The sequence below is a fragment of the Haematobia irritans genome, chromosome 1 (assembly GCF_050003625.1).
Source record: "Haematobia irritans isolate KBUSLIRL chromosome 1, ASM5000362v1, whole genome shotgun sequence".
Classification (NCBI taxonomy): domain Eukaryota; kingdom Metazoa; phylum Arthropoda; class Insecta; order Diptera; family Muscidae; genus Haematobia; species Haematobia irritans.
This window is the reverse complement of record NC_134397.1, coordinates 204,244,940-204,272,721: the sequence shown is the minus strand read 5'-3', so window position 1 is coordinate 204,272,721 and position 27,782 is coordinate 204,244,940. Positions and strand designations below refer to the sequence as shown.

Sequence of the window (27,782 nt, the reverse complement as noted above, 5' to 3'; positions counted from 1 at the left end):
AATTTCCTTAGATTTATAGGGTATTTTTTTTTTGGGGAAATAATGATAAATGATCATCAGATCCTAAAAATTTTATATTGAACATTTTTAAAATATATTGTACAAAGTAAAAACAAACTAACATGTTTGATTGGAACACTAATTTTTGGCATTTCTTACCAACTATTAAACTATTTATTTAAATTTGTAAATTTTACTACAAATGCGCCCATCTTGAACTTCGTATGGCACTAAAGACATTCTTGCAATTTTGAACTCCAATTTTTTCCTTCAAACTACAAAATTTTCGTTAACAGGTGAAAAAAATTAATTATGTCTAATAAATTTTCCTGAGTTTGTCGAAAAATATTTATTTATTTTTGTGATATCGGCTTGATGTCGGCGTTTGTAATACTGTTTAGTTTAAAATTTCTAAAACTAAACTAAATTTTCTAAAAATAACCAAAAAATTTCTTCCTGGTGGATTCACTGTTTTTTTAGTGTAAAATCGTATATTTTGTAGAACCATTATTCCTATGAAATTCAATTATGAAAAATCGAATATTCGAATTTTAATTGGTAGAAAATAATCGAAAATCGATTTTTGATTAAAAGTCAATAATCGAAAAAAATCGATTATTGGTTTGTACTATAAATCCCTAAATCATTAGGGTAATCTTGGTACACTAAGTTTTTTTACAACCTACAACCATGTATGTTAGGTCACCATCCAAAAATAACATTTTGCTCTTGAAACAAGTTTGAGGTGATCATATTCCTTCTCTGCGTGCACACTCAAAAAAGAGGGTGCTAATGACAATTGAACTTTATTTTATTTTTCTTGAAGATTAGTTGATTTTAGTTTAAATTTTGCCCAAGGTGAGCAAATGTTTATTATTTGAATATTTTTTGATAACTTAAATGGCGTGAACTAAAAATAAGAAATAAAAGTTGAATACAAATATATTCTACAATTTTACTAAAAAATAAAATAGTTCATATACGAGTATTCCTAAAATGTGAGAAGTTTGCTTAAATTGATTTCATAAGTCTCTCAAATTAGTAAATATTACTAAAATTGTACCTGTCTTGAGTATAGCGCTAAAGACATTTTAACAATTCTGAAATCCAATTTTTTACTTCAACATATGAAATTTTCTTAAACAACAGAAGAAATTTATTATTTTGAATAAATTTTCTTCAATTTGACAAAAATTATTAACTTATTTGTAAGATGTTGCAATTTAGTTAAAATTTTCTAAAATAAATCTACATTTTCTTTCATGGTGGGTTCATTTTTGGGTGCAGTGTTAAAAGAAAACAAGAAGCCTTTTATTTTTACTCAACTTTATTTTCATAAAATATTAATTGAATTAGTCAAATTTTATTTATTTGTCATAGTTTGAGTGGATGTATATTCCTTCAAATGCAAATGAGTTGCATTTTTCCTTTCGATATTTCAATGCTTTGGCGACTTTTGAATTAAAATCAAAATTAATTTACAATTTTTCATTAATCTATGTATGCAACCAACCCTAATATATTCCGCATCATATGTATGTACATCAATTGCTTGATATTCATTTGCTTATTCTCTTTATAATTACAGTTAAAAACAAAAACAAGACAACACTCTCGCCATCGGTGATAATGGACGACATCAATGTTGTTGTTGTTGTTATTAATGTTGCATTCTATGCATTGACTCTTTACCAACATAAAGGTAAACAAGGAGAAGACAGCCATTATAACTACAAATAAGAACAACAAAAATGCAACACTTTCATCACCGGGGATAATCGATGCTATCAATGTTGTTCTTGTTATTGTTGTATTCAATGTTTGACCCTTTGGCAATATATGTAAATACAAGCATGGAGAAGGTAGTTGATCGTTGACTTTATTACCGAGAGTAATAAAAGAAGAGTAAAAGTAATAATTAATAATATACGATAACGTATATTATTAAAAAAAAACATAAACTAAACGGGAAACTGTGGACATGTAGTATAAAAAATAAAATGAAATATAAAATCGAACAAGCAAAAGAGTTTTAAATTGAAGATTTAAATAGGCAATCAAAAAAATAAAAGCGTACAGACGGGTAACCGAAAAATAAAACAATCCAACCAAGATCATGTAAGCAAAACAAACTAAAAACTAATATATTAATTTTATTGGGGAAATCTGTTTCCACGAAACCATGGGATTTAATTACACTTACCGTATCTAAGGTATGACGCAGTTCTCTTTTATGTCTAGCATGATGAATTTTTGGATATATCACAGAATGGGATGAGAAATCATCAATAACAGCTGCAAAAGCCGTTGGACTAGCACCTGTCGTTTTTGTGACTGTTGTTGATGCTGATGCAGATAATGATGCTGAAAAATCGAAAACAAACAAAGTTAGAACAATATTAATAGAGCAAGAAATATTAAATTAAATATAACAATTGAATAAATTCTCAAAAGAAACCCAATCGCGCCATACATAGAAATGTCACATTATCATCGTGATAATTTGAAAATAACAAAGTTTTAATAGCCATTAGAAAATCGCATTAGTGTCAACATATTTTGTTAGTCATGCTTGCATATGAGTATGTTGTACCACAACCCACCACAACCAACTCCCCAAGATCATGTTACAATATACTCAACTCATATGAGTTTCGGTTTGGTTAAAAAGTGACTGAGTGTGTGTGTGTGTATGTACTCGTACTCACATGTACTATGGGATGCAGGTATTGCTATAGCCAAATACTCGAATGGGCGATTAAAAGTTGCAGAATAAGAACTTTCACGTACTTTAACTTTTGTTTGTCGTTTCAAGCTTACGATTACTAATTATAAACTTTGTAAGAATTTGACAAAAGGATGAACAAAATTGAGTTTTTTTTGTATGCTGAGACCACAAAATCCCATGATAAGTGCAATAATATTGCACAATGGGATGCAATACCATGATATGTTGTTATCGAAATTACTGTACCTTTAAACTAAATAAGACCATTTTGTAAGAACTACACTAATAGAAACAAGTATATACAACAGTAAGTTCGACCGGGCCGAATCTTAATTACCCACCACCATGAATCAAATATTATAATTTCCTTTCAAATTTTAGGAGGGTTTGATGACAGATATTCTCCAAAGCAGAGCAGTCCAACCAGTACACTTCCCGAAGATAAATTTAAAGATTTTACCAATGAAGACTATATCAGATTCTGCATTTATGAGAACCATTTTTGTTTGTGTTTTAGAGGAATCATTAACATCTCTTGTAAGTGTGCAAGAAAATTATGAAATAATGTTTTGATTTGAAATCTTAGATCTGTAGATTTTCACCATTACCCATTATTTAAATGATTACGAGAAATAAAATCTGGTAATTTTACATTCAGTTTCAAGAAATTTTCATGATCTGTGCGCCTTCTATACTCTCAAGAAGTGAAATCGTCCCATATGGAGCCCTTATCGAATGGACCGATAAAAACTAAATCCGATAAACGTTTTTGTGAGTCTAAAATACCAGCATATTTATAATTTCAGTCATAAGATTCGGTCAGGCCGAATATGGGGGCTATATACAATTATTGATATGGACCAATTTTTGTGTGATTGGGGATCGATTTATCTGAGGGTTAGTTATATATAGATAACTATAGACCGATATGGATCTAGTTAGGCATGGTTGTTAACGGCCATATACTAGCACAATGTACCAAATTTCAACTGACTCGGATGAAATTAGCTCCTCCAAGAGGCTCCAAAACCAAATCTCGGGATCGGTTTATATGGGGGCTATATATGATTATGGACTGATATGGACCACTTTTGGCATGGTTTTTAAATATCATATACTACCACCACGTACAAAATTTCAACCAGATCGGATGAATTTTGCTTCTACAAAAGGCACCGGAGGTCAAATCTGGGGATCTGTTTATATGGGTGCTATATATAATTATGGACTGATATGAACCAATTCCTGCATGGTTGTTGGATACCAACATCACGTACTAAATTTCAACCGAATTGGATGAATTTTGCTCTTCCAAGGGGCTCCGAAGGTCAAATCTGGGGATCGGTTTATATGGGGGCTATATATAATTATGGACCGATTTTGAACAATTTTTGCATGGCCATTAGAGACCCTATGCTAACACCATGTACCAAATTTCAGCCGGATCGGATGAGATTTGCTTCTCTTAGAGGCTCCGCCAGCCAAATCGGGGGGTCGGTTTATATGGGGGCTATATATAATTATTGACCGATGTGGACCAATTTTTGCATAGTTGTTAGAGACCATATACTAACACCATGTACCAAATTTCAGCCGGATCGGAAGAAACTTTCTTCTCTTAGAGGCTCCGCAAGCCAAATCTGGAGATCGGTTTATATGGGGGCTATATATAATTATGGACCGATGTGGACCAAGTTTTGCATAGTTTTTAGAGACTATATTCGAACAACATGTACCAAATTTCAGCCGGATCCGACCTACATCAATAACAACTACTTGTGCCAAGTTTCAAGTCAATAGCTTGTTTCGTTCGGAAGTTAGCGTGATTTCAACAGACGGACGGACATGCTCAGATCGACTCAGAATTTCACCATGACCCAGAATATATATACTTTATGGGGTCTTAGAGCAATATTTCGATGTGTTACAAACGGAATGACAAAGTTAATATACCCCCATCCTATGGTGGAGGGTATAAAAAGTTTTATACAAGTGAAGTACACAATTTTACTAAATATGCAAATAGTTCATATTTTCCTAAAATGGTGTCTCAAATGAGTAAATTTTGCTTAAATTGTGTCTATCTAGGATTTCTATAGCGTTAAAGACATTAAAAAAATTAATTCCAATTTTTTCTTGCAAAATATGAAATAGAAAAATTATTATTTTTAATAATTTTTTTTTTCAATTTGACACAAAAATTATTAACTTATGGTGTTTGTTTCATGTTGCAATTACCATAATATTTTAGTTACAATTTTCCAATATAAACCTAAATTTTTTTCATGCTGGGTTCACTTTTTTTAGGGTGTATTATCAGAAACCCTACAATTTCTTATTATGCATATCAACTGCAAATCTCATATTTCGTAATAAAATTAATAGAATGACAAATGGAAGGATTACGATAAAATCTATAAAAGGTTATGATGACAGAATATATTTTTTATGAAAATGTTCATGTACTTAATGAAACGTTTCATTATAATAGCTTTAATAATAAATTATAATAACTTTTTTGACATATGCAATGAATACACATTGTTGGCAAGGACATTATTCACATTCATATTTTACAAAACAAACAAAATAAAATTAAAAAAAAATTATAATTAATACTATTCATTATATTTATGTATATTTTCATAAATCTAAAGAACGGTTTAACGAAAGATTTTCTATATTTATTTATTATCCTTACTTTTTTCCCTTCTCACAACCTACTATGCCAACTACGAAAAATTAACTCAACAACTTTAAAAGCCAATTAACACTTAACTTTTCCACTTTTGGTTGTCGTTGCGTTGCTTTTTTTTTTGCTTTTATGTCTCCGGGTGTTTTGCAGTATCTGTGCTGTGGTACATAGATCCATATAACAGATAAGTTGTTTGTTTCTCTCTCTCTCTCTCAAGGAGTTAAAGAATCAAATCGTTACTGGACGACAATGGTATGAATGCTAGAATGCAATCCATGTAACTGTGAATAGAGTGACTACTTGTACCAGAAAGTGAGTATGTGGAAACATTGGCCACTGCGAGAGGAAATGAACGAGGTAATATCATCTACTATGGTGCTGACAATGACAGAAAAGCTCCACACAGTATATATATTTACGGATAATAATACTGTTGACTTCTGTGTCTTCGTTGTCGTCTTAGGTTTCCTAGGAAACACAAACGTTTTGTCAACTTAGCAAACAAACAATGATTTAATATAAGATAAAGTAAAGAGATTAAACTTAAAACCCATAGAGGTCATGTTGTCAAGAATGACAAGAGATTATTTAAGTTTGAGTGGACGGTATGGTATGATAACGGTGTTTATATGGTTATTTGCAAATATGTTATTTATTAAATTGTTTTTACATCCTATAATAAAAATAATATGCTATTATTAAAAACATTTTTTTATTATCGCGAGCAAAAATTTCCAAACGATATTCGTTGGTCAAAAAAATAATTTTCTCTTATCACCACACAATGTAATACCAATTTAATGAATAACATTTTTCTCAAAGGATTTAGAAAATCATTTAATAAGCTATAAATATTCCAAAACATGACAATATACCATATACAACAATTCATTCCAAAACATACAATTTATTATCACGACACAAACGACCAGCTAAGTGGCTACATATTTTAAAAAGGAATTAAAATAGAAAAGAGGCATGAAGGGTGTTGGAAAAAAGACATTAATATGAAATATCATAGAACCCATTTGTTAATGTATTTAAAAGATGTATTGGGAACATGGAGAGAAGGCACCATTTCTTTATGTACCTTAGGACGACCAAAAATCCTTTTTAAAAATGTCATGTCACTCGATAAAACAGATAATTTGCCACACATGAAAGAGCTTCCTAAAATCAAATGTCACGATTAAAATCCACAATATCTACTCCAAACTGCCTATGGCTGTTTTTCCATTCATATAAATCCATTACGAAAATATGTTTCATTTAAGAAAGTAATGAAATGATTTTGAAAAGGAAACAAGGGGTATATGGGTTATTCCATATCGAACGAAAATATCAATTTTTTTAATAAACAAAATATTTTCAAATTGCTAAAAATACTAAACCATTTGGGTTTAGTTTACTAGTAGTATTTTTACAAACATTTCGATAGTAATAAAATTTTGACAAAATTTTCTATAGAAATAAAATTTTGAAAAAATTTCTATAGAAATAAAATTTTGACAAAATTTTCTATAGAAATAAAGTTTTGACAAATTTTTGTATAGAAATAAAATTTTGAAAAAAATTTTCTATAGAAATAAAATTTTGACAAAATTTTTTATAGAAATAAAATTTTGACTAAATTGTCTATAGAAATACAATTTTGACAAAATTTTCCATAGAAATAAAATTTTGTCAAAAACTTTTCTATAGAAATAAAATTTTGACAAAATTTTCTATATACAATTTTGACAAAATTTTCTATAGAAATAAAATTTTGAGAAAAATTTCTATAGAAATAAAATTAAAAAAAATGGTCTATAGAAATACAATTTTGACAACATTTTCATAGAAATAAAATTTTGACAAAATTTTCGATAGAAATAAAATTTTGACAAAATTTTCTATAGAAACAAAATTTTGACAAAATTTTCTATAGAAATAAAATTTTGACAAAATTGTCTATAGAAATACAATTTTGAGAAAATTTTCTATAGAAATAAAATGTTGATATAATAAAATTTTGACAAAATTTTCTATAGTACTACTATTTTGACAAAATTTTCTATAGAAATAAAATTGTGATAAAATTTTCTATAGAAATAAAATTTTGAAAAAATGGTCTATAGAAATACAATTTTGACAACATTTTCTATAGAAATAAAATTTTGACAAATTTTTCTATAGAAATAAAATTTTGACAAAATTTTCTATAGAAATAAAATTGTGACAACGTTTTCTATAGAAATAAAATTTTGATAAAATTTTCTATAGAAATAAAATTTTGACAAAATTTTCTATAGAAATAAAATTTTGACAAAATTTTCTATAGAAATAAACTTTTGACAAAATTTTCTATAGAAATAAACTTTTGACAAAATTTTCTATAGAAGTAAAATTTTGTTAAAAACTTTTTTATAGAAATAAAATTTTGTCAAAAACTTTTCTATAGAAATAAAATTTTGACAAAATTTTCTGAAGAAATAACATTTTGACAAAATTTTCTATAGAAATAAAATGTTGACAAAATTTTCGATAGAAATAAAATGATGACAAAATTTTCTATAGAAATAAAATGTTGACAAAATTTTCTATGGAAATAAAATTTTGAGAAAATGTTCTATAGAAATAAAATTTTGACAAAATTTTGTATAGAAATAAAATGTTGACAAAATTTTCGATAGAAATAAAATGTTGACAAAATTTTCTATGAAAATAAAATGTTGACAAAATTTTCTATAGAAATAAAATTTTGACAAAAATGTTAATAGAAATAAAATTTTGAGAAAATTTTCTATAGAAATAAAATGATGACAAAATTTTCTATAGCAATACAATTTTGACAAAATTTTCTACAGAAATAAAATTTTGAGAAAAATTTCTAGAGAAATAAAATTTTGACAAAATATTCGATAGAAATAAAATTGTGACAAAATTGTCTATAGAAATAAAATTTTGACAAAATTTTCTATAGTACTACAATTTTGTATAGAAATAAAATTTCTATAGAAATAAAATTTTGAGTGCAATAAAAGTAATAGACGAACGTAGTGATACTACTCTAGTTTTAAGCTTTATGTGTTGTTGTGTTACACTTGAATGTTTTGCATACATCGACTCCTGATGAAGCAATTCAATGTAATTGCGAAATATTGAAAAATAAAGAAACCAATACATACAAAAAACGATCTCAAGCTTGATTAATTATTTTCTATTGGAAAAAAGAAAGATCGAATAAAATCAAAATTTCTAATTTTAAAAAAATGGTCTATAGAAATACAATTTTGCCATCATTTTCTATAGAAATAAAATTTTGACAAATTTTTCTATAGAAATAAAATTTTGATAAAATTTTCTATAGAAATTAAATTTTGACAAAATTTTCTATAGAGATAAAATATTCCTCCCAACTAAGAGGTATATTTAAGGGAGCCACCGTGGTGCAATGGTTAGCATGCCCGCCTTGCATACACAAGGTCGTGGGTTCGATTCCTGCTACGACCGAACACCAAAAAGTTTTTCAGCGGTGGATTATCCCACCTCAGTAATGCTGGTGACATTTCTGAGGGTTTCAAAGCTTCTCTAAGTGGTTTCACTGGAATGTGGAACGCCGTTCGGACTCGGCTATAAAAAGGAGGTCCTTTGTCATTGAGCTTAACATGGAATCGGGCAGCACTCAGTGATAAGAGAGAAGTTCACCACTGTGGTATCACAATGGACTGAATAGTCTAAGTGAGCCTGATACATCGTGCTGCCAAATAACCTAACCTAACCTAAGAGGTATTTGATAAAAATTTTCTTGGAAATAAAATTTCGATAAAATTTTCTATAGAAATAAATTTTCTATAGAAATTAAATTTTGACAAAATTTTCTATAGAAATAAAATTTTGACAAAATTTTCTATAGAAATAAAATTTTGACAAAATTTTCTATAGAGATAAAATATTCCTCTCCAAGTAAGAGGTATTTGATAACAATTTCTTAGAAATAAAATTTTGACAAAATTTTCTATAGAAACAAAATTTTGACAAAATTGTTTATAGAAATACAATTTTTAGAAAATTTTCTATAGAAATAAAATTGTGACAAAATTTTCTATAGAAACAAAATTTGACAAAATTTTCTTTAGAAATAAAAATTTGACAAAATGTTCTATAAAAATAAAATTTTGACAAAATGTTCTATAGAAATAAAATTTTGGCAAAATTTTCTATAGAAATAAAATTTTAACAAAATTTTCTATAGAAATAAAATTTTGACAAAATTTTCTATAAAATTAAAATTTTGACAAAATTTTCCATAGAAATAAAATTTTGCAAAAATTTTCTATTTCAAATCGGTTATCCTATACCTACTGCTGCATCACTTGGAGTACTACGCAAAACTCCAGCAGAAAACTTCGATCATTTAACAACAAGTGATGGTATCAAATACTTAAAACCTTTTGGCCAAAATGGTATCGTTTTCGAATGTTTTCCTAAGTGGACATCGGTAGTCAAAGGGTTAAAATAAAAAGATCTCATAAATGGATACGTCAAAAATATAGATCAATTTTAGATGCTCTTTAGAGAGCCCCTTCTAACCGTAACTCCTTCTATAATTAACGCATCTAAATAGCCGAATAAGACGAGTTATTTATGGAAAGACTTATATGCCATCGTTTCACCTTTCATTTATTTCCTTTGCGTAACATATGTCATGTGTGCTTACTTACAGATACTTTATTCAATATGTTGTAAACTTTTTTTCCTGTAATCGAAAAAAACAGGGAAAATTTTCCCTCCAAAAAAAAAAAAAATTAAAATGAAATGTTTTAGAAAACATATCTCATTTTGGTAGGAATAAAACTTTGTTACAGCTGTTTGTGTTGCTATCATGGTGTTTTTTTTACATATCCTCAAAAATCGTGTACAAAGCACGTGTGAAATTACACACAAATTTTGTGAACCCTAGATGCAGTTGCTCCATTCATGTTTTCCATGCGTGTGTGATGGTGTACATGGCCACTTATGTTAATTTTTTTAACAAAAAAATTCTGAAATTGGATTATATTTTTAGAAAAAGTTTTCTTTCACATAACAAAATCACATACATGTATTTGACGTTAAGACCAGAAAACTTTTGGGGGTAAAGTTAATTCAACATACCATCCAAAACATATTCTAGAGAAAAGAAAAGTTTTTTAGCATTAAAACAAAAACAAAAAAACAGTGTTTTAATGTTTTGAAAGTGATTTTGTGATGTAAACTTTCTTTTGACTTTTCTTTTTGATGGGCTTCTAATTCAATTGAAATAGTTGAAATTTATAAAAAAATATACAATTTAATATACAGACATTTATTTTAAAGTAACATAAAAAAAATAATAATAAAAACCATGTAAGGAAAGTCAAAAGTCGAGCGGGGCAATTTTGTTAAAATTTTAATTCTAAGAAAATTTTTCCAAGATTTTATTTCTATAGTCAATTTTTGTAAAATTTTATTTCTATAGAAAATTTTTGCAAAATTTTATTTCTATAGAAAATTTTTGCAAAATTTTATTTCTATAGAAAATTTTGTCAAAATTTATTTCTATAGAAAATTATGTCAAATATTTTTTTGTATAGAAAATTGCGTTAAAATTTCATTTCTGTAAAAAATGTTTTAAAAAATATCATTTCTATGGAAAAGTTTGTCAACATTTTATTTCTATAGAAAATTTTGTCAAAAATTTATATCTATAGAAAATTTTGTCAAATATTTATTTGTATAGAAAATTACGTCCAAATTTCATTTCTGTAAATTTAAAAACAAAATATCATTTCTATGGAAAAGTTTGTGAACATTTTATTTCTACGGAAAATTTTGTCAAAAATTTATATCGTTGTTGTTGTTTTTTTATTGCAGCTTAAAACCATACATTGACTAAACTACAAGTGTAGCTTAACCAACAGAGGAAAAGAATGTTTGTCAAATTTATTTGGGCAAAGCCCTGTAGACTGCAAGATGGTTGGATGGACGCACGTTTCGGAATTACCACATTCCTCATCAGCATCCTCTACTTGCAGCAAAACTATCAACCAATTATCAGAATAAATTCAGGCAGTTCATTAAACCCAACAATGAACCACACTTGAACCCTCCGAAAAAAGGCTTTACATTGATAGCCGGCTTATGCCGAAATAAATTCAAAACAAACATATTTATATCTATAGAAAATTTTGTCAAATTTTTATTTGTATAGAAAATTTTTTATTTCAAAATTTTATTTCTATAGAAAATTTTTGCAAAATATTATTTCTATAGAAAATTGTTGCACAATTTTATTTCTATAGAAAATTTTTAAAAAAATTCATTTCTATTGAACATATTGACAACTTTTTTTCTATAGAACATTTTGTTAACATTTTATTTCTAACGAAAATTTTTGCAAAATTGTATTTCTATAGAAGTTTGTAAAAAATCCTCAATTTTTGGTAGAATTCTACCAACTGTGACCGTAACTACAAAAATAGGCTTTTCCGACAAAAAATGTTATTTCCATAGACAATTTTTTCAAAATTTTATTTCCATAGACAATTTTGTCAAAATGTTATTTCTATAGAAAATTTTGTCAAAAATTTGATTTCTATAGAAAATTGTGTCAAACTTTTATTTCTATAGAACATTTTTGCAAAATATTATTTCTATGGAAAATTGTTGCACAATTTTATTTCTATAGAAAATTTAAAAAAAAAAATCATTTCTATTGAACTTGTTGACAAATTTTTTTTCTATAGAAAATTTTGTCAAAATTTTATTTCTAAAGAAAATTTTTGCAAAATTTTATTTCTATGCAAAATGTTGTGAAAATTTTATTTCTATAGAAGTTTGAATAAAATCCACAATTTTTGGTAGAATTCTACCAACTGTGACCGTAACTACGAAAATAGGCTTTTCCGACAAAAAATTGTCTATTTCTATAGACAATTTTTTCAAAATTTTATGTCCACACAGAAAAAAAAATTCACGAAAATTTTTCCAATCAAAATTTTAATTGAGTTTTAAAAAATATTCAATTAAAAATTTAATTGATTCAACAAATTTTTTAATTGAAACAAAAATCAATCACAAAAATTAATAGTATAAATTAATTTTTTAATTGGATCAATTAACTTTTTAATTTACCTTCAATTAAATTTTAATTGATACTATCATTTCTGTGATTGAAGACATTTCAATTAAAAAATTAATTGGATCAATTAATTACGTGATTGAATCAGAAAAAAAAATTTTGTGTGCATAGAAAGTTTTGTCAAAATGTTATTTCTATAGAAAATTTTGTCAAAAATTTTATTTCTATGGTAAACTGTGTCAACATTTTATTTCTATAGAAAATTTTGTCAAAATGTTATTTCTATAGAAAATTGTGTCAAAATTTTATTTCTATAGAAAATTTTGTCAAAATGTTATTTCTATAGAAAATTTTTGTAAAATTTTATTTCTATAGAAATTTTTGGTAAAATTTTATTTCTATAGAAAATTTTTGCAAATTTTATTTATATAGAAAATTTTTGCAAAATTTTATTTCTATAGAAAATTTTGTCAAAATTTTATTTCTTAGAAAATTTTGTCAAAATTTTATTTCTATAGAAAATTTTGTCAAAATTTTATTTCTATAGAAAATTTTGTCAAAATTTTATTTCTATAGAAAATTTTGTCAAATTTTTATTTCTATAGAAAATTTTGTCAAAATTTTATTTCTATAGAAAATTTTGACAAAATTTTATTTCTATAGAAAATTTTTTTCAAAATTTTATTTCTATAGAACATTTTTTCCAAAATTTAATTTCTATAGAAAATTTTTGCAAAAATGTATTTCTATGGAAAATTTTTGCAAAATTTTATTTCTATAGAAAATTTTTGCAAAAATGTATTTCTATGGAAAATTTTTGCAAAATTTTATTTCTATAGAAAATTTTGTCAAAATTTTATTTCTATAGAAAATGTTGTCAAAATTTTATTTCTATAGAAAATTTTGTCAAAATTTTATTTCTATAGAATATTTTGACAAAATCTTACTACTATAGAAAATTTTGTTAAAATTTTATTTCTATAGAAAATGTTGTCAAAATTTTATTTCTATAGAAAATTTTGTCAAAATTTTATTTCTATAGAAAATTTTGTCAAAATTTTATTTCTATAGAAAATGTTGTGAAAAATTTTATTTCTATAGAAAATCTTGTCAAAATTTTATTTCTATAGAACATTTTGACAACATTTTACTTCTATAGAAAATTTTGTCAAAATTTTATTTCTATAGAACATTTTGACAACATTTTATTTCTATAGAAAATTTTGTCAACATTTTATTTCAGTAGAAAATTTTTTCAAAATTTTGTTTCCATAGAAAATGTTTGCAAATTTTATTTCAATGGAAAATATTTTTAAAATTTTATTTCTATAGAAAATTTTGTTAAAATTTGATTTCTATAGAAAATTTTGTCAAAATTTGATTTCTATAGAAAATTTTGTCAAAATTTTATTTCTGTAGAAATTTGTTGCAAAATTTTATTTCTATAGAAAATTTTTGCAAAATTTTATTTCTGTAGAACATTTTTTCAAAATTTAATTAATAGAAAATTTTTGCAAAAATTTATTTCTACAGATTTTTTTTTTTAATTTTATTTTATTTTTGTTGAAAATTTTTAAAAAATTTCATTTCTATAGAAAGTTTTTGAAAAATTATATTTTTGTAGGAAATATTGTCAAAAGTTTATTTCTATAGAAAATTTTGTCAAAAATGTATTTCTTGTCAAAATGTAATTTCTATAAAAATTTGCAACATTTTATTTTTATAGATTTTTTTTTAATTTCATTTCTATAGAAAATTTTTGCAAAATTTTATTTTTATAGAACATTTTGTCAAAATTTTATTGCTATAGAAAATTTTTGTCAAAATTTAATTTCTACAGAAAATTTTTGCACAGTTTTATTTCTATAGAAAATTTTTGCAAAATTTTATTTCTTTATACAATTTTGTCAAAGTTTTATTTCTATAGCAAATTTTGTCAAAAGTTCATTTCTATTACCTCTTAATTAGAGAGGAATATTTTGGTAAATCTACCAAAACATCGAGAATTCTACCAATCTACCAAAAATATGTAAAATTTTTGACAGAATTCTACCAACTGTGGCAACCGTGGATAGGATGTCTCCCTGTAAAGTTTCTCATTCTATACTACAACATTAAGGGTAAATGTGTATGTTTAGTAAAAGCTCCAAAGATGCATAATGACGCATTTTGGGGCCAGCTACTGCTGTGTAGGAACAAAAATTCAAAACATCATTGGAGTATTTTTTGAAATAGAGAAACTTTAGTGCCGGAGAAAATTTCCTACAAAATGTATAAATATAAATTGAAATAAAACAATTTTTTGAAATAAAAAAATTAATTGTAGCATTATTTGAACAATTGACTGATTTTTTTGTGCATGACTTGTTCAATGGACTGCCAATCGTTGTTCTATGTTTGCTTCCAACACTTGAAAAACTTTATAAACCAAACTCTTGTACAACCAATTAAGTCCGTTATTGTATAAAATTCAGTCGAATGAACACAATCAGTTTTTTTTTTAAATTTTCGCTTCCAATAAAGTTAATCCTATAAATGGAAATGTTAACATAATCATCATTTGCGTCATTTTAATCCATCAATTTATCCAACCAATATACATATGTATATTTCCATCCCAGTATTGTTGAAGTACCATTGACGATATTATCACAGAATCTTACATCCATCCAACCATTGCATCCTTTCAGAGGGAGAGAGAGAGAGTTTACAAGAAACCACTTATCATCCTACAGGAACAGGGATTGTTGATGAAACCAAATGGCGCCACTTGCTGATAATTGCATTTACACTTGCCTTACAAGAAATCCAACATGGAACATGGAGAGGACGCATGGCCAGTTTGTACATGGAGGTCAAACAAGACAGAATGGATAAATTCTGTAATTAATTTACATAAAGAAATTCAATAAAGAGACGAAAACCAAGAAGATAAACCAAACAGATGAAAATGGCATCAATTTACACACTTGTCCCACATATCACTCAGAGGCAATCAGAGGAGTAAATCCTACAATATTGCTGTTCCAATGAATGGTGACATTAACTGCTCCGAAACGAATGTCGTAAACGCATTGAGGAAATATGAACCCTCAATTCACAATTCCGTCCAGATGGCACCAATGCAAGAGACAAACAATGTCAAATTGTAACTCTTGACGGATTCGTCAAAATGTTGACAATAATCTTTTAACGCTCCATCACTCATTGAATACCGCCGCTTGTCCGTCTTTCTTTCTTTGTCTGGCCTCAACGTAAGGCATTCGCTTAATCTTCACATCACAGAGATATCATTCAAATTTTGTCATTTGATGGCAAAGATGGCAAGGATGCTTGCAGTGCTGATGATGAAAAAACAAAAATGGGAAAAATGAGAAGAAATGTAGGGTTTATTTTCTTGGAGTAAATTAAAACCAAGAAGCCCTTATAGATTGACGTCATAGAATAGTAGCAGATGTTAGTACTTGGGATCTTAGACTGAAACTGAGAAATAAGAAACTTTAAAATTTGTTCTTTGAAATAAATTGAAAATGAGAAGAGATGATAGATTGATTGTGGACATATGAATGACAAATCGCATTGACAAATTTTTGGGAGTGCTGTCAACTAATATGGGCTGACCTAGATTTCTAATCTAGTGCATGCTGCATTTATTATTCGAGTCCAGTGGAGACATGTTGTGCCAGAAGAGTTGGGAAGAACAAAACCACTAACAAGATAAAATACAGCAGTTTGTTATAACAGAAGGTGGAGCAATAGGTACTTTGCCTAAAAAAGAATATAAAATGTTTTGAAAAGTGGAGGTTTATTTTTGAACATAGTTTTCCTTTAATTCGATCCGGTTGATGACCTATGTAGCTTTAAATTTAGTATCAATAAAACTAAAATTAGGGTACAGATTTCATTTATGGACTTTTCATTCCCTTAATAAAGTTATTCACGAACCAACAAATACCAGTTTAAAAATCCAAAATTTAACAAAAACTTGAAAGTAAAACATATTTTCTTAATTCCAAAAAAAACTTTAAAGCAAAGATAAAAAAACCTCTAAATAAGTCTTAGTCTATATTTGAAGCGTTTTTATTTTAAATCTAAAGAGTCAATATTTCAGTTAAATGTGCCTTAGTTCAGAGACACATGACTTTAAGAGAGAGATGCAAATTTAGTATTTAGTATCAATAAAACTAAAATTAGGGTACAGATTTCATTTATGGACTTTTCATTCCCTTAATAAAGTTATTCACGAACCAACAAATACCAGTTTAAAAATCCAAAATTTAACAAAAACTTGAAAGTAAAACATATTTTCTTAATTCCAAAAAAAACTTTAAAGCAAAGATAAAAAACCTCTAAATAAGTCTTAGTCTATATTTGAAGCCTTTTTATTTTAAATCTAAAGATTCAATATTTCAGTTAAATGTGCCTTAGTTCAGAGACACATGACTTTAAGAGAGAGATGCAAATTTCCAAAATTTGTGTCCTAAATTTAATTAAATTTTTTTTGAAGCAATGATTATAAACCTTTTTTAATTTAAATTGCTTATGTTAAAGAAATTTGTCTTTAACATTGTGTAAATTGCATATCCTTAAATTTAGTTTGCGTAATCTTTAATACCATGTGCATTTAATATTAAGGCGGCCTATTTTTGGACCCTTATTTTGTATACATACAATTTAAGCCTCCTATTTTGTAGGCCTATACAGCCTCTTAGGTTAAAGTGGCAGCCCGATTAAGATTCAGGCTCACTTAGACTATTCAGTCCATTGTGATGAAGCCTCTTCATAAGAATGATATTTGAGCCCATCACAAGCAGAAAAGGAATATGAATACCTTAAATATCTTTCATGAGCAAAGTGTGATTTTTGGATGGGGAAAATGGAACGCTTGCCGAAATCAGATAAATAATTTCTGAGAAAATGACATGGTTGCGACAAACATGTTATGGTACGCATCCGAAAATAACATTTTGCTCTTGAAACATTTTTGAAATGATCATATTGCTTCTTTCTCTGGGTGCGAATAATTTTTTACTGTCTGCAAATAAAAAGGTCGCATGCAGCGTTACATTTGAGATTACCGAAATAGTGTCATTCAAAATGAAAGGTGGCACACTAATTCAAAAAAGTGGCGCATTGTTTAATCGGCTCTTGATTTTTATTAAATCCGATTCGTGTCAATTAATTAATTTTTAATTTTGGCCAATAAACTAATACACTTGGAATTGTAGGAAAAATGTGAAGTAGATCTGTTTGTGATGACAGGATTGGTTGGAGCGAAAAAATATTTGAAATTGTAAAACTAAGATAATACGATTTGTCCAACTTTTTTTATACCCACCACCATAGAATGGTGATGGGGGTATAATAAGTTTGTCATTCCGTGTGTAACACATCAAAATATCGATTTCCGACTATATAGAGTATATATATTCTTGATCAGGGAGAAATTCTAAGACGATATAAGCATGTCCGTCTGTCTGTCTGTCTGTTGTAATCACGCTACAGCCTTGAATAATGGCGTTATCGTCCTGAAATTTGGCACAGATTCGTTTTTTGTTTGCAGGCAGGTCAAGTTCGAAGATGGGCTATATCGGTCCAAGTTTTGATATAGTCCCCATATAAACCGACTTCCCGATTTTGGGTCTTGGGCTTATAAAAACCGTAGTTTTTATCCAATTTGCATGAAATTGAAAATCTAGAGGTACTTGAGGACCATAAAAAGGTGTGCCGAAAATAGTGCTGAGCAGAAATCTAGAGGTATTTTGGGACCATAAAGATGAGCGTCGAAAATTGTCCGTATCGGTCTATGTTTTGGTATAGCCCCCATACAGACCGATCTCCCAATTTTGCTTCTTCGGCGTCTAGAAACTGTATTTTCTATCCGATTTGCCTGAAATTGAAAATCTAAAGGTATTTTAGGACCATAAAGAGGTGTGTCGAAAATGGTACGAATTGGTCCATGTTTTGGTATAGCCGCCATATAGACCGATCGCCCGCTTTTTATTCTGGGGCTTCTATAAATTGTATTTATTACCCGATTTGCCTGAAATTGGAAATCTATAGGTATTTTGGGACCACAAATAGGAGTGCCGAAATGGAGGTGTATCGGTCCATTGTGGTATAACCCCCATATAGACCGATCTCCCGATTTTACTTCTTGGGCGTCTAGAGACTATATTTTCTAGTCGATTTGCTTGAAATTGAATATCTAGAAGTATTTTAAGATTACAAATAGGTGTGTCGCAAATGGTGCCTATCGGTCCATGTTTTGGTATAGCCCCCATATAGACCGATCGCCCGACTTTATTTTTTGAGCTTCTGTAATCCATAGTTTTTATCCAATTTGCCGGAAATTATAAATCTAGAGGTATCTTAGGATCATAAAGAGGTGTGTCGAAAATGGTCCGTATCGGTCCACGTTGTGGTATAGTCCCTATATAGACTGAATTCGTAGTTTTCACCCAATTCGTCTGAAAGTGGAATTCTACAGGTATATGAGGAACATTAAGAGGTGGTGAGTATTGGTCCATGTTTTGATATAGCCCCCATATAGACCTAACTCCCGAACCGTAGTTTTTATACGATTTGCACAAAATGTAAATATACTGGAATTTTCGACCCTCAAAAATCTGTATCGCATTTACTTTTATCGGTCCATTTGGTAAGGCATCGATATAGACCTATTTCTCTTCTGGACGGTACACCCAAAGAAAAAATATTTTCCTTCGGGATGAAATTTTAGACAAACGAAATTCTTCTTTCGTATAAATTATTTTCCTTTAGAGCAAACTAATCCGAATTTTTAGTAAGCGATTCAACGATTGTCTCTAAAATTTGTGTCAAAAGAAAACTTTGCTTGTCTAAAATTTCGTTTCTCAGAAATGAAAACTTTACTTTCAGTGTATAGCAGGCGCACTGATCATGAAAATTGCTTGAAACTGAAAGTAAAATTTACGGATTTTACTCCCCGTAGTCATGTAAATAATGGCGGAAATATTTATAGATATAGGATTTCAAATCAAGGCTTTATTTAATCTTTTACACGATATTATGTTTATGATTTCTCTAAAACTCAAACAAAATTGGTTCTTATAAATCCAGAATCTGATCTAGCGTACTGGTTGAACTGATTTGCTTTGGAGAATATTTGTCATCAAACCCCCTGAAATTTTATATATTATCATATAACCCGCTACGACGAAGAGTTTTCAAAGTAAACTATTATAATTGATTCATGGTGGCGGGTATTTAAGATTCGGCCCGGCCGAACATACTGCTGTATATACTTGTTTATTTTTTTTTTTCATTAAAATGAACTTTGAAGGATTAAATTCTAAAGCAATGTACATGATACGATTACAAAATTCTTTTGTCCTATGACAAGCCCATGTAAAATTCATTGGAGATGATCCAAATTTGATCAAGATCACAAAATTGGTGTGGATCTCCATCCACACAAATTTTTTGAAAGCTCTTATTTTCCATTCTCTTTTGCGATATTCTGTTTCCAAAATGTAATTTTTCACTTAAAATAGTCAAATAGCGTATATTCTGTGACATGTTCAAAAGAATGATATCGCTAGTGGAATAAATGGATAGAAGATCCCGAAATGTGCTTAAAAGAAAAACTTGTTGAACAATTTCCGATTTATTTTTTCTGCGACGTCAAATGTACGTCATAGGAAAAATGTACAAAAAATATTTAAATTTAAAAAGATTAGATTTTTCAAAGAATTTTTGTTTGACCTCATAACAAAAATACTTTGAAAAATATAATCTTTTTTAATTTAAATATTTTTTGTATAAATATTGAATAAATTTTATTTATTTATATTAAATATTAAATGTCACTCAATCATTATTACAACCATGCGTTGACTAAACTACGTGGACGACCGTTTCGGAATTATCACATTGCTCTCATCATCCTCTATTCGCAGCAAAACTATCAACAAACCTAAAGTGCATTACACTTAAACATCCCGAAATATAAATTTTGTACAAACATATCATTTTTCCTTGGCCAAAGTCAAATCATCGATTTGAGTGCAGTTGGCTGGGTTTATTTTGAGAGAGAGTCTCCTCTTTTTTTTGTTTGTTTTGTTTTTGTTATTGTTGGTTTCTTCTTCAATCATTATTATTGTTTTGATTACATTAATTTTTTAATTATTTATTAATTTTGTTGTAATCTATTTGATTTTATCGTAGTGTTTACATCTATGCCCTGCAAACATTTCAATTACATTTTACATTGTTACTATGGCTCTGCGAGGAGACGTAAAGAAGAGAGAGAGAGAGTGAAAGAGGTTGAACATCATTCACATTCATTGTTATTCGTTAATGTTTGTGGTAATGATGTTGCTCACGTTCTTCTAAAGAACATTCCCACAAGGAGTAATAATCACCATGTAACATACATACATACATCGTTGAGAATTGGGTTGGTTGGCTAAACATCCACGGCAACAATGAATGGTGTGGTTGGTGTATTGTGTAAGCAACCACAGTGACCTCAGCGAATGTGTAAGCTAAAGGAGTGTTGACATTAAATAGAAATAATTGGAGATCACCTTCATGGCAGGAGGTCATGAAGGGATTGTGAAAATATTTTTATTCACACATTTCTGCAGTTGACGGTGTAAACTAACCCATCAATTTTTCTAACGCGAATGACTGACCCTATTTGTTGTTCTCACAGTAGATAGCAATAATACACATAGAAGCTATGTTATGTTATTTTTCTCACACTCCCTTTCTCTCTCTCTCTCTCTCTCTCTCTTTTCTTCACATACCTCTATATAAACCCACATCATTGTGATGGCAATGTCCTTGTACCAAAAGATGACTTCCCTTTGCATTTCTCTCACATTCTCTAAATCCACATACATATATATGTGATGGCCCCAAATCAAAACAATAACAAAAACAAACAAAAGCAATATTTACTTTGACACAAATTGTTCTCAGGTTGCTTAGATTAAACTAAATTTAGCTCATCTCATTGTTTCTCATACATTTCGAATGAGAAAGGATGAAGAGTAACAGTAGCACATAGTAAATCAAACGAAATGAAGTGGTAAGGGTACAAATCAAGGTAGAGGGAAATATCCTGGCATATAAGATACCACATGGTCTTAGATTGCAGTATATGTTTGTTGAATGCCACTATATTTCATCACTGCCATATGTCTTCTTGATTTACGAGTATTATCTCTATTATTGGGTCAAACCTAAAGGGGCATTATTTTTCGTTTGTTTTTCTGGGATGTTATTATTGGCCCTAGGCAACTGTTTGTTGGTTAAGAGTGCGAAAGGTAATTGCTGAGGTAAACGGAAAGAAAAATTTCTTTAATTTCAAACGAAAAAGATTTTATTGTGGGGAATATTTTACAGTGTATTCGGAAGGTTCTATTAGTTCACTACTCGTTATATTAGTTTACTTCACTCTATAAGGTAAGTTTAGATTTAACCCCTCTTTGTTCGTTTTGTTTTCTTAGACGATGTGTGTCTGCATTGGAACGGTAGCTGGCAAGGACTCCATAAAGGATAAGGTGTGATTTTCAGTGATGCTGGCATAACACTGCAGGTAAACAACACTCTCAACACATTGCTGATTATACCTATTTCTTGGCTGCTTTGGCGGAGCTCTCCAAAAGAGATTTTGTTTATTTAAAATTTCAGTGTTTTATTCCTGGCATCCTCTTGAAACTAGAGTTTCCGTTGCGCCACTCCACTATCCCTTTTGGGAGAAGCAGCTATGATGTGCTTCCCTTGTTTTTAACACCTCATTTTTGCTTGGTTTGGCTTCGTATGCATTGCATCTTTGCGACAAACGCAGCTGGTTGTAGAACTCATTAGAGTTAGCGGGATGTCTGTTTGTTGACGCCATCATCATCATCGTCATCATCAACAGCAGGCAGGACCCTTGCCATCAGAGTCTTCGTCTTGATGGCAAGTCATTAAAATTTTATAACAAAAATCTGGATGGTACAATGTTGAAGCAAGGGATGGAGGGTAATGAATGGGAAAACGCATAAATGAACAATGACGTGAGTCTGTGGGAAAGAGCCTAAGATGACTTGTGTCTACCACCACCCCCATCATCATCATAGTCATCCTCATGTAATTAGAAGTGAATTAAATTTGAAATTAGTGTTTTTAAATAGAACCATTTTTGAAAGGATTACTTGCCTCAGGAATATTCGATTAGCCTGTCATTTGCAAATGATTTATGGCTAATCTATTTGTTGAGTGATTTGAGTTAATTAAATTTAATTACTTTTAGATGCAGAGAAATGAGAGCTAATGTAAGGGATAAGTAGTTTAGCTAGGCCTATTGTAAAAAATGCCCAATATAAACATTCGCTACTTTTTGTGGCTACTGAAAAATTTTTAACCTGCTTTACGGGAAGAGTGGTCCTCTCCCGCCCTAAAAAATTCACCTATAGAAGGCGACGATAGTCAAACTTTGGTCCCAAAGGCTTGAACGATAAAATATATGAATGCGTCTTCATCGCATCGAAAAATAAATATAGAAATAAAATTTTGACATAATTTTCTATAGAAATAAAAATTTGACATAATTTTCTATAGAAATAAGATTTTGACAAAATATTCTATAGAAATAACATTTTGCAAACATTTTCTATAGAAATAACATTTTGCAAAAATTTTCTATAGAAATAAAATGATGCAAAAATTTTCTATAGAAATGAAAATTTCCAAAAATTTTCTATAAATAAAATTTTGACAAAATTTTCTATAGAAATAAAATTTTGACAAAATTTTCTTTAGAAATAAAATTTTGACAAAATTTTCTATAGAAATAAAATTTTGACAAAATTTTCTATAGAAATAAAATTTTGACAAAATTTTCTAAAGAAATAAAATTTTGACAAAATTTTCTATAGAAATAAACTTTTGCAAAAATTTTCTATAAAAATAAAATTTTGCAAATATTTTCTATAGAAATAAAATTTTGCAAAAATTTTCTATAAATAAAATTTTGACAAAATTTTCTATAGAAATACATTTTTGACAAAATTTTCTATAGAAATACAATTTTGAGAAAATTTTCTATAGAAATAAAAGTTTGACAAAATATTCTATAGAAATAAAATTTTGCAAAAAATTTCTATAGAAATAAAATTTTGCAAAAATTTTCTATAGAAATACAATTTTGTCAAAATTTTCTATAGAAATAAAATTTTGCAAAAATTTTCTATAGAAATAAAATTTTGACAAAATTTTCTATAGAAATAATATTTTGACAAAATGTTTTATGGGAATAAAATTTTGATAAAACTTTCTATAGGAATAAAATTTTGGGAAAATTTTATATAGAAATAAAATTTTGACAAATTTTTCTATAGAAATAAAATTTTGACAAGTTTTCCTATAAAAATAAAATTTTGACAAGTTTTCCTATAGAAATAAAATTTTTGACAAAATTAGAAATAAAATTTTGACAAAATTTTCTATAGAAATAAAATTTTGACAATATATTCTATAGAAATAAAGTGTTGACAAAATTTTCTATAGAAATAAATTTTTCTATGGAAATAAAATTTTGTTACCTAGGTATTTTTTGTTGTAAAATGTTCTCCAAATTTTGGTAAATTATTTTAATAATTTAATTTAGTCTTTCATTTTTTATAACTGCCTAAGATAAGCTCACAGATGAAGGAATACATTCCATCAATTTTTGAAAATTCAGATTTTCTCGTATCCAAATCTGAGCCAATGTGACAGAAGTTTTAGTGTTTTTCTTTTATTTCAGTGTAATTATTTTTCCCCACCCCCATTTATAATTTTATAATTAAACCAAGTATTTTTTCTTGCCTTTTCCCAACACATAGTGTTTAAAACATGCAATCATAGTTGGAAAGTTTCTCTGGCAAGGAATTATTTCGTGCCATATTCACAGAATAGCAATGTCTGGCATTTACAAATGAGTGCATGTTTTAACCCCATATGCAATATAAGCCTTTTTCGTGTAATATACTCAATAACGGAAAATCTATGCTAATTTTTAATAACATGCATTTTTTTGTTTTTTGAGGCAAGCTGATTATTTAAATGCATAAGTAACACACAGCTTATGGTATGGCCGGCCATACTCTCATAACCAATGCTGTTGATTACTTGATTATGATAACCTATATAATTTACATTTCCAACACCGAACACGTCACATGAAATTATTTTTATTATGCATTTTTTTAGATATTTTTCTTAAGATATTTGTTTCCAATTATAACTTGTTACCATATGAGTATTTATTATTACTTTTTCTAAAGTTATTAACTTTGAAATGTAATACAATTTTATGGCAGTTTGATGTTTTATACTCGTATTAATCTTCGATTATCTTGATGAAATCTGTGAAAACAGGCAACAAATTTATCTCTATTAAAATTTTGTCAAAATTTTATTTCTATAGAAAATTTTATCAAAATTTTATTTCTATAGAAAATGTTGTCAAAATTTTATTACTTAAAACTTTTGTCAAAAATTTTATTTCTATAGAAAATTATGTAAATATTTTATTTCTTAAGAACATTTTTGCAAAATTTTATTTCTACGGAAGTTTTGCCAAATTTTATTTCTATAGAAAATTTTGTCAAAATTGTATTTCTAAAAAAAATTTTACAAAATTTTTTTCTATGGAAAATTTGTGCAAAATTTTATTTCTATAAAAATTTTGTGCAAAATTGTATTTCTCTAGAAAATGTTTGAAAAATTTTATTTCTATAGACAATTTTTTCAAAAATTTTTTTTCTATAGAAAATTTTGTCAAAATTTTATTTCTATAGAAAATTTTGTCTATATTTTATTTCTTTAGAAAATTTTGTCAAAATTTTATTTCTATAGAAAATTTTGTCAGAAATTTATTTCTACAAAAAATTTTGTCAAAATTTTATTTATAGAAAATTTTCTCTAAATTTTATTTCTATAGAAAATGTTGTCAAAATTTCATTTCTATAGAAAATTTTGTCAAAATTTCATTTCTATATAAAAATTTTGTAAAAATTTTATTTCTATAGAAAATTTTTGCAAAGTTTTATTTCTATAGAAAATTTTTAAAAAATTTTATTTCTATAGAAAATTTTTGCAAAATTTTATTTCTATAGAAAATTTTGTAAAAATTTTATTTCCATAAAACATTTTGTCATAATTATATTTCTATAGAAAATTTTGTCAAAATTTTATTTCTATAAAAAATGTTGTAAAAATTTTATTTCAATAGAAAATTTTTGCAAAATTTTCTATAGAAATGCAAAATTTTATTTTTATAGAACATTTTGTCAAAATTTTATTTCTATAGAAAATTTTGTCAAAATTTTATTTCTATAGAAATTTTTGTCAAAATTTTATTTATATAGAAATTTTTGTCAAAATTTTATTCCTACAGAAAATTTTTGCAAAATTTTATTTCTATAGAAAATTTTGTCTACATTTGATTTATATAGAAAATTTTTGCAAAATTTTATTTCTATAGAAAATTTGTGCAAAATTTTATTTCTAAAGAAAATTTTATTTATATAGAAAATTTTGTCAAAATTTTATTTCTATAGAAAATTTTGTAAAAATTTTATTTCTATAGAAAATTTTGTAAAAATTTTATTTCTATAAAACATTTTGTCAAAATTTTATTTCTATAGAAAATTTTGTCAAAATTTTATTTCTATATAAAATTTTCCCAAAATTTTATTCCTATAGAAAAGGTTGGTCAAAATTCTATTTCCATAAAACATTTTGTCAAAATATTATTTCTATAGAAAATTTTGTCAACATTTTATTTCTATAGAAAATTTTATTCCTATAGAAAGTTTTGTCAAATATTTATTTCCATAAAACATTTGGTCAAAATATTATTTCTGTAGAAAATTTTGTCAACATTTTATTCCTATAGAAAATATTTACAAAATTTTATTTCTATAGAAAATTTTTGCAATATTTTATTTCTATAGAAAATTTTTTTCAAAATTTTATTTCTATAGAAAATTTTGTAAAAATTTTATTTCCATAAAACATTTTGTCAAAATATTATTTCTATAGAAAATTTTGTCAAAATTTTATTTCTATAGAAAATTTTTGCAAAATTTTATTCCTATAGAAAGTTTTGTCAAAATTTTATTTCCATAAAACATTTAGTCAAAATTGTATTTCTATAGGAAATTTTTGCAAAATTTTAATTCTTTAGAAAATTTTGTCAAAATTTTATTTCTATAGAAAATTTTGTCAAAATTTTATTTCTATAGAAACTTTTGTCAAAATTTTATTTCTATAGAAATTTTTGTCAAAATTTTATTTCTATAGAAAATTTTGTCAAAATTTTATTTCTATAGAAAATTTTGTCAAAATTTTATTACTATAGAAAATTTTGTCAAAATTTTATTACGTTTTGTTTGTTATTGTTGGCTTCTCTTCAATCGTTATTGTTGTTTTTTTTTATCTCAGCTTAAAGCCATGCATTGACTAAACTACAAGTGTAGCTTAACCAACAGAGGAAAAGTATGCTTGTCAAATTTATTTGGGCAAAGCCCTATAGACTGCAAGATGGTTGGATGTACAGCTGTTTCGGAATTACCACATTCCTCATCAGCATCCTCTACGTGCAGCAAAACTATCAACCAATTATCAGAATAAATTCGGGTAATTCACTCAACCCGGGAGGTTCAAGTGTAGTTCACTTTGGGTTGAGTGAATTACCCGAATTTATTCTGATAATTGGTTGATAGTTTTGCTGCAAGTAGAGGATGCTGATGAGGAATGTGGTAATTCCGAAACAGCTGTACATCCAACCATCTTGCAGTCTATAGGGCTTTGCCCAAATAAATTTGACAAGCATACTTTTCCTCTGTTGGTTAAGCTACACTTGTAGTTTAGTCAATGCATGGCTTTAAGCTGAGATAAAACAAACAACAACAATAAAATTTTATTACTATAGAAAATTTTGTCAAAATGGTATTTCTGTAAAAAATGATTTTTTCTCAAAATTTTATTTTTATAGAAAATTTTCTCAAAATTTTATTTCTTTATGAAATTTTGTCAAACTCTAACCTTCTCTACTTCTCATATTTTACTTTTCTTTGTCACATAATTTAAAGGACCATGTCCTTTATTTATTGTACATACATTTACGGCGACCGCAATCACAGACTGAGACACAAGTTTTCTAACATCATCTTGACTAACAATCTACAACAATATGTAAAATGGTATTACAATTGCCAAAAGGAATACCCTAAAGGACCACTTGGACAGAATAGTTA

The 27,782-nt window shown here is 27.4% G+C and overlaps 1 protein-coding gene across 1 annotated transcript in view; it reads right to left on the bottom strand.

Moving 5' to 3' along the window:
- Meltrin (disintegrin and metalloproteinase domain-containing protein meltrin) overlaps positions 1-27,782 on the bottom strand; it is a 340,608-nt gene that overhangs the window by 33,476 nt on the left and 279,350 nt on the right. Inside the window, exon 2 of the mRNA XM_075292619.1 lies at positions 2,204-2,364. Coding sequence (XP_075148734.1) covers positions 2,204-2,364 — 161 coding nt within the window. The remainder of the gene's footprint in view (positions 1-2,203; positions 2,365-27,782) is intronic.